Source organism: Emys orbicularis, chromosome 11 (assembly GCF_028017835.1).
Source record: "Emys orbicularis isolate rEmyOrb1 chromosome 11, rEmyOrb1.hap1, whole genome shotgun sequence".
NCBI lineage: Eukaryota > Metazoa > Chordata > Testudines > Emydidae > Emys > Emys orbicularis.
The window spans coordinates 79,324,758-79,337,380 of record NC_088693.1 but is presented as its reverse complement, the minus strand read 5'-3'; the positions used below and the strand labels follow the sequence as shown (position 1 = coordinate 79,337,380).

Sequence of the window (12,623 nt, the reverse complement as noted above, 5' to 3'; positions counted from 1 at the left end):
CATCCCCTCATATTTCCTCCACTTCTAACTCATCCTCTTCTACTCATGGCCACTGCCTTTCCAGTCAGTGCTGATTTGTGGAAGAAGAGCATGGGAGATCTGTACTACACACCATGTTCATAAAAGCATCTCTCTTTGTTAGAGTACTGTGGTGAGGCTTGTTCTATAGAACACTAAGGGTTAATTCCTGCTAGAGCTCTCCACATACATACAGGCGATAACTAAGTTAATTGTTGGTGCTTAATGGACAATGCACTGAATGCACTTCTGGAAATTGACCTCCAATCCCCTGGTGAGATGCATAATGGTACCAGACTCAGAACCGGTGCTAGCCCATTGGGGAGCCTAAGCAGGAATATTTTTTGCCAGCCCGTAATAATAACAAAAACCGAATAGATGGCCCCCTTGAGCTGCTCGGGGCCCAAAGCAATTGCTTAGTCTGCTTATGCCTAACGCCAGCACTGACCAGACTGAACAGGTTCAGGGGTTCCTGGACAGACAAAGGAACTCTGAAATGGGTAAAGCCTGCCTGTGAACTCAGAGCAGGGGACAGAATAAGGCAGAGACTGTAGGCTCTCTCTCCTAACCCTGAGCCTGGCACAAGTGGGACCTAACTACAGACATGCCAACTCTCTTAATTGATACAAGAGTCATGATTTCTGAGGGCTTGTCTACACCGGCAATTAACAGCGCTAAAACTTTCTCGCTCAGGGGTGTGAAAAAACACCCCCCTGAGTGCAGCAAGTTGCGGCGCTGTAAAACACCAGTGTAAACAGTGCCTCAGCGCTGGGAGCAACACCCCCGGTTGAGGTGGTTTTTTTAGAGCACTGGGAGAGCTCTCTCCCAGCGCTGCACCACGACCACACAAGGCACGTCAAAGCGCTGCCGCAGCAGCGCTTTAGTGTTGCCAGTGTAGACTAGCCCTGAGTGAAATTAAACCTCACTCATGATCTTGATATAAAACTCTCAAATGTCAGGATTTTTTTCAGCTGCAACACATGCTTAAAATGGGTTTACAGTCAAACAGGACAAACAAAGGAATGTGGTTTCTCCACTGGGTAGTTAATCCCAAAGTACTTTAAAAGACAATGAGAATTCATTTATATATCAGACAAACAAAGTTATCAAGCTAACAAGTGGAGGTGGGGGGAGAGACACCCCAGCAGGGAAAAGAAACTTCATCTGAGGTATAAAGAAGAGGGGGAGAGCCAAACCTCAAATAAGCAACTGAGGGCTTGTCTACATTACGCAGCTTTTAGCGACAAGGCTGAGTCGACACAGCCTTGTCGCTAAAAGTCAGCGTGTGTGAACGCTCTCTGTTGGTATATTGTTGGCACTTTTGCCAACAAAATACTTCCAGCCCCACAAGCGGCAGTAGCTTTGTCGGCAGGAGCGACAAAGCTGCGTTCAAACTGCCACTTGCATCGGCAAAACTTTTGTCTTTCATGGGGGGGCTTTTTTAAGTACCCGTGAAAGACAAAAGTTTTGTCAACAACATCGCAGTGTAGACAAGCCCTGAATCAATTGGGGGGAAAAAATCCCCACATTTGAGAGTTCTAAAAATGAGGCTTAATTTTATTTAGAAATCCTGTCAGCCGCCAGGGGCGCGGCCGGGGCTGTAGCTGTCAGCCCTGGGCGGCTGCTCCCCTGCCAGTGTGGAAAGTGGGAGAGGGGATCCCACTGCAACCCCCCCAGGCCTGGGAAGGGTGAAGAATCTTAAGGAGCAGAGGTGAGGCTGGGAGGACTGAACTATGGCATGGTGGCTGCAGGAGGGCTGAAGTGAGGAGGGTGAAGGCTGAATTAATGGTAGGTTCTGGGCAGACAGGGTGAGTGGTGGGAGGGTGAATTAATGGGGTGGTGATGATAGGGGCTGGGGGACTGAACTGAGGATGGGGCTGAACCGAGGGGAGTTGGGTGGGGCACAGGATTAATTGTTTGAAAATTTAACCAAATGATGTTCTTCACAATGGTTCCATTCACCCTGTATTGGGTCCAACAAAAGGAGCAGCGAGATGTCTGCTTGCCAGAGTCTTACTTTCTCAGGAAAGAAGTTTACAATGCAGGCATTGTGTTATATAACATACTGTGCACTCTACATAGCTAATGTTGCACTTACTTTAATTCACTAGCTGAAGTCTCTTGAACACCTTCCTTTATTACTTCTTCTGTCAGCTCTGCACCCAGTGAATGGCTCAACTGTTTTATCAACCGTTCTCTTTCCTGCTTCTGCCTAAAGGATGGAAACAAATTATACACAAATAAGGACTGGCAAAACCTGTTTGATGATCTGTAACACACACATGCCATATCAACACCACAGATAATTTTGAAACAGAATAATTAACCTCCACATTGGGCTAGTCCAATTTTTCATGCTTTTCTTTCTAAAAGTAGCAGAGGTAAATGTTCTGCAGCACGACCAGCTTTGTAGGGGGTGAGACCTGTCCCCCTGCACCATTACAATACTTAATGGGAGATAACTCCTAAGCCACTGCCAGGGCAGCTGGCACCGTGAGAGATGAGGGGTTGCCACCCTTTTCACCCCCTAGAAGCCAGAAGGGAGGAGGAAGTGGCAGGACTAGGGCCCAGTTTCACACTCAGAAGTTTTGGGGTGACAGTGGTATGTGGGGGCACATGAGAACTCCCGCTGCATATCCACCCAGTGTGTTCTACAGGCAGGAGACATATGGTACATGGGACAAGGAGAAACTGCTCTGTAATGTTTTACGAATGCTGTATGTTGGTTTCTTTATGGGAATGCTTATTATATGAATATATGAAACAAAATCATTAAGAGGTAACTGTAGATACATTATCCAGAAAAGGAGTGCCAGAACATCCCTAGGTACTTGGCAAAACCTTTGCTGTGTTATTTGTTCCAAGGGTGGAAAGATACAATTACTCTCAGACTATCTGCTACATGGCAGACAAAGAGCTAACTCAATGCTGTGAAGTTTTACACATCTCCAGGAAGGAAGACCATTGCCAGTGTTTAACAGACAAGACAGTGAATCTACTGCTGGAAGTCTATCTGCAACCTCCTGCCTCAGCAAGATGCCCGGGGTCCCAGGTCAAATAAAGGGACTTTGAAATAGATAAAAGACTGCTTGCGAATTCAGGGGGAGACACTGACTGAGGCTCAGACTGAGAGGTGGAGGCTACAGGAGTGCAGACTGTGTTGCTTTGTCCTGCCCTAAGGCTGGAGGGGGGCGTGTGTGTGTGTGTGTGTCTGGGACAAGTGGGACCACCTAAACTTTCAAGGAAGGTTTAGGTAAGATAATATGTAGATAGGCCTTTTGTTCTTTTAACCCCATCCTCTGTTTATTTCATTCCTATGGATAAATAATATTTAAAAAAAAAAAACAACAACTATTCTCTGTCGCTGCATTTTCATAGTGGTCACAGGCTCCCACCGCAAAGTCAACAGCAGGTGCCAAACACAGCTGGACCTGCTGAGGGAACACAGCTGGTGAGCAGGGGTACTGTGACCTGTGGACCCAGTCTAAGATTGGGATGAAGGGCAGGGTTCCCTGCTTAGCTCTGTCACTTGGAAGGAAGGAACTAGTGAGGGAGCAAGGGTAGAGCTCACCCTGGGGCGTGGCAGCCATATTCTTCACTTTGGGTGTCGTTATTAAGTATCGCTCTGATTCAATCAGTTTTAAAAAGAGATACAATAAAACAATATTTTTTTAAAAAGATCTTTTTACAATTTACAGCTAAAATATATTAGAGAAGAGTTAAATAAAGAAGAGAAAAGACACACACTCCTAGGTAAATTTAGACTTTTTAACAGAAAGAAGCCATCTGACTGATGACTATCCTGGGACTTGATTCATGCTGACGACCTCAAAGTAAGGGTGACTTCTAGGGATGTAAAAGGTTAACCAGTAAGCATTAGGTTTACCTGTTAACCAAAGTTAACCTGTGTTGGGCCGCCGGGCGGTACCCCAGCCCCGGCCGTGCCGCACCGGACCCCAGCCCCGGCCGCATTGGCCCCAATCCCCCCGCTACCTCAGTTAACGGTTAACTGGTTAAATGAAATAATTTTAATCATTTAACCGTTAACTTTTTTAACCAATATTTCCATCCCTAGTGAGTACACCCATTACCAGTTCATTGAACCATCCAGTCCTTCAAGTTTTCACCTGCTGATCTTCCATTTACTACATCTGTAAGAAACGAGACTACTCACTTCTCTTCTTCTGCTCTGCGTTTTTCCTCTTTGACTCGCTCTCTTTCTGCACTGACTACATCTGCTGCAACTTGCCTGAGAAGCTCCATCATTACTTCGGTCAAGAGTTCCTCTACGGTGGCATCAGAGGCACTGCATGAAGAAAGGCAGCGGTTTTGTGTTTTTCTTTTCCTTTAACGACACACTCCAGCTCAGACCCATTTTTGTTTCCTAAATCTATTTAAATCAGACATATCAAACACTGATTTGATAGCAAAGACGACTACCCACTCAATAGAAAGGATGAATGGGTTGACTGCCCATCCAGGACCACTGAGGCAACTGACTGATCAAAATTCTTGGCACTCAGCTTGTCAGATACATTCCTGGCTACTGCATATCAGATCCAATTTATAACTTGCCAGCCCACAATTACAAGGGTGGGAAGAAGTAAGGACTAGTGGATTTTCTGTAATAAGATGACCATTTATGGTAAGAAAATCTCTTTCTTTCACCCTTAGGGATCTCATTATAGAGAAGCTGAAGTTCTGCTTTAATTAGGGTTGAGTCACTGTTTACAAGACAACTATTGTAAGTGCTCTAAAACCCACATGCTTGTCTTGAATTATGTTGTGCCTCATTAAAATACAGGGCAGGGTTAGTGCTCCAAATTTTGGAATCATTTGAGCAAGGGATTCCTGTGATACAGCTATGACCCTAATAGGTCTACACTACGGGGGGGGGGGGGGGGGGGTCGACCTAAGATACGCAACTTCAGCTACGTGAATAGCGTAGCTGAAGTTGCGTATTTTAGGTCGACTTACCTGGCTGTGAGGACGGCGGCGAGTCGGCTGCTGCCGCTCCCCCGTCGACTCCACTTCCGCCTCTCACCGTGGTGGATTTCCGGAGTCGACGGCAGAGCCATCGGGGATCGATTTTATCGCGTCTACACTAGACGCGATAAATCGATCCCCGATAGATCGATTGCTACCCGCCGATCCAGCGGGTAGTGAAGACGTGCCCTCAGAGTACCCTAATGAGAGATGACATACTACTGTCATGACAATTAGCCAACAGGTGGCATTGTAATATATCACCGGAAAACTAATAACTCACAGGTCATTAATATACTTGAATGGTGTATGTGCAGTTAACCCACACAGAACTTCACAGATGTGCTGGAAATGTGACTAAAACGTGTTTAAACCAGGCATGTCAGAGGGAATTGAAAAAAACGTTTTCTCCAGTCAAAGGAAAGAGGCCACCATCTCAAACGAGGTATGGCTGCAGAAAGAGATCATTTGCAAAAACTCCCCAGCAGGGGAGGAACCAGCCTGGAGCCTCCACCACACAGCAAGGCATCTACACACAGCAGGGAAAAGGAACTTTACCTGGGGAGACCTTTCAGAAGAATACATTTCAGAGGTTTACTGATCTATAAAACGAGGGGAAGAGAACCCCTAAGTTATCTTTCACCTCAGGAGACAAAGGAACCGAGCACTTTGAGCTCTGTGAAGGGTCCTGGCTAAAAAACTGATCAGTCATGTTGGAAGAAAGGAGTGGTGAGAGAAAACTTCTCTGAACAAAGGACTCTAATGTGTTAAGTTATAGAGAAGTCTTAGAAGTGTATTCTTACTTTTGTTTATTTGTAACCATTTCTATCTTTATTCCTTCTACCTGATATCATTGAAACTGTCCTGTTATTAATAAACTTACTTTACTTTTACTATAAACCAACTCAGTGCTTTGACAGAAACAGCGTGTTTGCTCACTCTGGTTAAGGTAATAGGCTACTTGGCACGGTCTCTTTAAAGGAGCAGCAAACTTGGTAAGGTTTTGTGGGTGCTACAATGAGAGGGTCTGAGCACTACAGGGAGACGTCTCTGAGGAACTCAAGAATTGGGCTTCACTGCTGGCTACCTGCTAGGCATGGCCTGGATTGGCAGAGTGCTGAAGAGTTGGCTGGCAAGCAGAGAGGCTGGTGTGTCAGGGAGCGGACACATCCCTCAGCAGAAGCAAAGCTCTCGCTTACAGAGGCTGAGAGGGGTGATCCAGTGGCTCTCAGTTCTGAGAACCCCAGCAGATTGTCACAACGGTCTCTAAAAAGGCATGTTTACAAAATCACCTGCTTTTGCTAACTTTTTTGCCCATACCTGGTGATCAAACTGTCACTCTGACCCTCCCCAAGCTGAGCTCACCCACTCAGAATTGATATCAGCTAGTGCATGGTACCTGCTGCCCCTTTGGGCGGGCAATACGAAAATCTAATAAAGTTCACTATTCCAACATGGACTGACCCGAACAGACAAACCAGAAAGTGAAATGTGCATGTGCAGCAAGACTAGCGCTCTGTTTGCAGGCCGGCTGGTGACCCAGTAAGTGGGTGGCTAACGCGGACATGGTCTGGCCATTGAACCTGAGCGCTGGCACAGCCACCGAGGGGACAGCCCTCCCCTAGAGAACGACAATGAGCAGCATCAGAGATCATTCAAACATGATTTTTGAAAACCTAGTTTGATGAATAGAACTTTGATGAAGACCTGGGTTTCCAAAAAGTGTAGTTCTTCTGTGATTCCTCAACAAATAAGGACTCATCAAAGGAACCTTTGCTCGCTGGGAAGCACTGACAGAACAGAACTGTAAGGGGGGTGGGGGAAGCTGGGCATCTTCCCTGCCAACAACATATTTTGGGGGGAGAGTAGTGGGCACCACAGTTCCCCTTCAGCCAGACTGCGGCCACAGGGGTGAGAGCTAGTGCCTGCTAAGTTACTGATTTGCCTTGGGGTTGCTGCTTGGACCCCTCCAAACGTCTTTCCCTACTTCCCACGGTTCTCAGCGACCGTGGGGCAGAAGAAAGGAGGACGAGAAGAGAAAGAAGGGAAGGAGTGCTGAAGAATTCCCCAACGTCCACAGCATTCACTATCAGATCAAAGCAGAACCAGCAAACTGAGCTACTTCTGTGGCAATAGAAAGAGCAGACTGGAGCTGAAACACAGTAGCCTGGATTATGTAGGAAAGTTGTTTGGCAACCGAGAATTTTGATCAATGTGATGCCTCTGTTGCCCTGGATGGATGGATGGAGTTAACCCAATAGTCCTTTCCAGACTAGTGGACTGACTGCATATGGTTTTCACTCAGCCTAATCACTTGGACCTTAGAACTATCACAGCCTACAGTCTGGAAGGACTATCAAGATGCTTTATTTTTAAATATACACACAAGATACATTTCAGGAAAGTGTCATTTTAAGCATGGGGAGAGGACCAATACTGGCCCTATCAATCCTGACATTATCACTTTAAATAAAAATAAAATGAAAATATCCTGCCACTTGGACACCTCCCCCTCCCCAATATAAATGACAGTTTGCCATCTTCAGCTAATTGCTAGTAAGGCAAAGTGACACCTAGATGGTGACAGGCCCCTAAAATGTCAATAATAGTAATAATAATTGCTTTTACCACATAGCTGCAGTCACGTAAGCTGCTCCTGTCTTGCCGATTTCTCTGCACTCTCCTTTGAGAACTTCATGCACCAGGCCTTCCAACACTTCTGCAATGTCCTACAAAGATACATACAGGAGGAAATACTGAGACTGAGTGTTTGATATTTATATAGCATTGCACATAGGTGTCATTTGGGGGAAGGAATCTTTAGAACTGGTGAATGTATGTGGCTGGCAGTTAGAAAACCTATCTTTTTACTTGTAAACAGAGCAAACAATCTGGAAGTCGAAACAATATGGAACCCCACTATGCCATTTTTCCCCGTCACTATCAAAATAACAGAAGTGTAAAACATTAACCCCACCCAAAAAAGAAAAGCAACTCCTGAATTAAACCTGCAAAAAAGAGTATAAAACATAATTGATTTTTCTTAATATCTCAAATGTAATATTTTTATGTATGACAAATTTTTCTCCAAGGGGTACAGTTTCAATGGTTACTATTAATAAAACGAATCTAATTTAATTAAATAGCTACTTTCATTTCAATGGACTCGTCTTACCCTTCACTGAAATGCAGCCACCTCTGAGGTGGAGCACAGCAGCAATAGCACTAGACCGTGCAGCTTTACACAACCGTTTCGGATACTCATTGAAGAATGCCACCAAATCCAATTAAAACTGCAGGAGGAAGTGAGGGCACATAGCACAGAATCACCCAAATTGGGATGTGTCCATAACTCAAAGTCAACACCCCTACTCTTGCGAAAAGGACCTCTGTTTTAGGTCTCATCTAGAAGATGACACACTGCTATTCTGGGGACTGGTTTAGTACTTGATTCACTAAAAAAAAGTGCCACTTGCTGAATCACAATCAGTAGTTTTTGCATCATCGTAAGTTTTCATTCGAGGTCTCCCATCTAAACACTGACCGTACGCAATCTTGCTTAGCCTGAGAGTTTTGACGAGGTCATAGTAGTAGGTGACATTTTCAGCATGGCTCATCAGACATTCGGCTCCCATTAATAACTGGAACCAAGTTTCCCCAAATGCCACAATGAAACTGTACCCAAGTTTCCCTTTGCTTATGAACGTTTGAGATAACAATTATCTGGAGCAGGTGACTTTCTGTGGTCTCTATTATCTTAATACAAAGATTCAGAAACAGGAAAGAAATTGTCTAACTCCAGTATTGACAGTTATGTAACAAAAGGGCAACTGAAATAATATTCAATATGCATTTCTCCAGAGCTTGTGGTTCCCAGGAGCAAGGTCTCTTACCAGGTCTGTGTACATAGGCTGAGGTTTTGAAGGTGGAAGCTCAGGCTGCACAATCGGCTGAAAGGGGAACTGTGCTGCAGGAGGCAATGGTGCTGGAGGACGAGGTAACAGTGAAGGCAAAGGCTGAGCTGGAGGCTGGACTTGTATCAGTGTCTCTTCAGACTCCAAACCTCTCTCTTCTATCCTTCCTTCTGTAGGAAAACATCCAGCCATTAACAAAAAACAGAACAGCAGCAGTCTGCATAACTGTTAACTGACTGAAGTAATTCTCTTCAAAAGTTGGCTTGTTTGATAAATCGCATTAAGTCATAAAAATGAGCTCTTATGAAGGCTCAGTGCACTGTAATTAACTGTAGACATTCTAGTTTGCATCACATTACACACTGTATTGAGAATTTATTTATGATACAAGGACTAAGAAGGCATGAGCTTGGCACTTACACGTGCACACTTCCTTCTCTTACACACACAGCCTGGTTTAAGTGGTTATGGTTAATCAATGTGATATTTTTGTATTTTGTCTGTCTGATACAGCAAAAGCGTAAACCCAAAATATTTACTCATTTTAGAACTGGGCAAATAATCGTAACATTTATTTAACAAACTGGGCCTCATTTCCTCTTTGCAACTTGTCTGCAAGTTCATTACATTCTTGAACCAATTCTCAGTTTATAAATCATTCACAAGCATTTTGCTGCACATGTTCAGGATTCAAGGGTCTACTTTTGTTGGTTAGTTTCGGACTGGAAACAAGGTATGGTTTCTGTGAAACTTTTTAGAATCAAGTTTCACTACAAACATTCATGGTGGGGAGCTCAAAATTTGATTTCCATTAATACATTTGCTGTTTTGATGACACTTTTGCCACAAAGCTTGTTTGCTAGAATACACGGGGAAAGCAGCCACTGAAGCAAGTTGTGGTTTCTATTTCATTGAACATCCATGAAAAATTCACACAGTTTTAACCCAAGTAAATTGGGAAAAACCAACAAAACAAAATTTGACGAGACCTGAGGTCTCTGAGCAGCAGTTCAGAGGTTGGCTACGTCCACCTGCTCTTACCTGTCACATTCACACTGGCTTTCTGGATGCTGCTGGCTGGCTCCCCAGGAGTGCTCCCTCCTGTGTACTTGTTCTGCCCATTGAAGCTACATACAGGTACATGGCGAGTTACTGGAGGTAATGCTCCTCCATTTACAATTTCTCCAATGGATGCAGTTAGCTTCTGCTTAACAAACAATGACTTTCTTGGTTTGGGCAATCCTTCAGACTCCAGGAAAGCTAAGCGATTCAGCTCCACATAACTAGTGAAAAAAACAAACAAGGAGACAATCAATGTTGTGACAGCTGGAGCCTGTACAAATCCTGGAGGACACAGGGAATGACGTAAAACATTCAGATTTATTATTGTACTTTTCTTCACGCACCTGATTTTATAATTGTTAAAAAAAAATACAATTAACTTCACTGAAGATTTCTGTTTTGTTTCACTAAAAAAGCTTAAAATATGACAGTGGATGATAAACATAAAACAACAAGTGGTTTTGATGAAAGCCTTCCACACTCAGTACTCCTGCGGGGATTCTGTGCCACTGCACGTGCGCAGAATTCATGTCCCCCACAGATTTCTTTGCTTCCCTGCAGAAAAATAACTTTCTGACAGGGAAACAAAGAGCAGTCACATACTACTCCCTAGCAGCGCAAGTACATTGTTTCAGGCACCCGGAGCAGCCGTCAGACAGGTAAATCACTGCGGGGCTGAAGACACCCCAGCCAGTGGTGGCTCCTACCCTGAGCCAGGATCAGCTGCTAGTCCTGGCTGGGCTGAAGGCAGGAGAGCATGGGAATTCCTCTTCCTCTGCAAGGAGTGGCTGGGGCTGTGTCAGACCCACCCCAGAAACCTCCCCCAGATGCAGGAAGCTCAGCATCCTCTCCTGCTTCCTGCCCCCATCGCTCCTCAGCTGTGGGGGGAGGGGTAACTGTACGGGAAGCTGCTCCCCCAGCCACTCAACCCCCATGCATCCGGACCTCCCATATCCAGACACCCTTGCCAAGCCTCACCCGGTACATCCAGAACCCCGCTAGCCATCCAAACCCGGACCCCAACCCCACTGAACCTCAACCCCTGCATCTGGAGCCACCCTGCACCCAGATCCCCTGCCTCTGGACCCCCACCCCTGCACCCTCACTGAGCTCCCTGCACTCAAACCCCCACCCTGATGCCCCACCCTCTGCACCACCATGAGCCCCCACATCCAGACCTCCATGACATTGACCAACTAGCTGCACCCAGACCCCCAACCCACCAGCACCCACACACCCCCTCACTGAGACTCCCCCACACCCAGATCCCTCTGCTGAGCCCCAACCACCTTCACCTGAAAGCCCCTACAGAGTCCCATTGCCCCTGCACCTGAAACTCCCCCAAACGAGCCTCTGTGCATCCAGATCCCCCCACACCTAGGCCCCCCACTGAGCTACCTGCACTCAGACTGTCCCACACAGAATCTTCTCATCCCACACTTGGATCCCCCCTCATTGAGCCCTTCCACACTTGGATCCTGACTAGCTGAGCCTGCCTGCCCCACACCTGGTGTGCCTGGTGCAGAGGGGCAGGGCCCTAGGATGTTTGAGGGGCAGACCCAGGCCTTCTGCTGTGTCAGGGTTGGGTGCAGCCTCACCACTGAGTCCGTGTCCCAGGGGTGGAAGGGCTACAGGGTGATCTCCCACCTTTGTGCAGCCAGTGGCCTGTGCTCCCCACTGCCATGCTGGAGCCTCTGCATTTATTTATTGACAAATAAAACTTGCAGAATTTTGCAGAATTTTAAAATATTGTGCACAGAAGTTTTTATTTTTTGGTGCAGAATGCCCTCAGGAGTAGTCTCAGAATATAAAAGCACTTTTTGCAGTTCTTAGATATTGACTGTAAATTCACTTCTCCCATTGGAGGGGTCCTAGCCTCAGAAAAGACTAAAAAAGAAAAGGCAACTTTTCCACTGGGCTGTGTACCTAACACAGTGCCTTTCATTACACTACATGCCATACGGCATGCCCTTCCCCTACCGCAGCCCAAAGAGGTCTTTAAAATGAAAAAAGCATATACAGTACCGTGTACCCTATCCAAGTGCTAGCCCAGTGAAACCAGGGCTCAGATGAGGCAGAGTAACACCAGGTTGGCAACCCAGAACCCCCTCTCTCCCCCGCCCTTTTTTTTGTTTTTTGAGATTGCCATCTTACTTGCCAGAATCTCGGCTTACTTTAAAAAACAAAACCCTAGTTCTCATGGCCTTGTCTATACTACAAAAGTTGCACTAGTGTAACTAAATCAATTTTAAATGGATCTAGTTAAACTGGTGCAAACCTGCAATGCAGATGTGTTTAAAACTTAATTCAGTAATTGACTGAAGCAAGCTAAACCACATTAAAACCCTAATGTAGATCCTTCTAGTTTTGCTATACAACCTCCAGCTTTAAGGCAGAACTCTCTCCCACCTTGCCCAGCTCACAGTAGATCAGCCACCAGAGTTACTGAACAGCACTGAAAAGCGCTCCCTCCAAGGGCTGAGCGTGCTGCCTTCACAGCACCCATAGCACACGGTGCTACAAAAGATGAACTTCAAACACATATATTTATAAAAACAAATGCACTCTAGGATTATGTAGTTAATGCCCCAATGTCCCTATATGAAGGGTGGGATTTCCCAAAGTGCTCAGCATTGGCTTAAC

At 45.7% G+C, this 12,623-nt stretch overlaps 1 protein-coding gene across 1 annotated transcript in view; it reads right to left on the bottom strand.

Annotated features, from left to right (window-relative positions):
• The window catches only part of MCM3AP (minichromosome maintenance complex component 3 associated protein), a 75,943-nt gene that overhangs the window by 34,212 nt on the left and 29,108 nt on the right, over nt 1-12,623 (bottom strand). The window contains exons 11-15 of the mRNA XM_065413441.1: nt 9,960-10,201; nt 8,898-9,088; nt 7,633-7,733; nt 4,193-4,324; nt 2,117-2,230 (exon numbers count right to left, since the gene is read on the bottom strand). Of these exons, the coding sequence (XP_065269513.1) occupies nt 2,117-2,230; nt 4,193-4,324; nt 7,633-7,733; nt 8,898-9,088; nt 9,960-10,201 (780 nt within the window). The remainder of the gene's footprint in view (nt 1-2,116; nt 2,231-4,192; nt 4,325-7,632; nt 7,734-8,897; nt 9,089-9,959; nt 10,202-12,623) is intronic.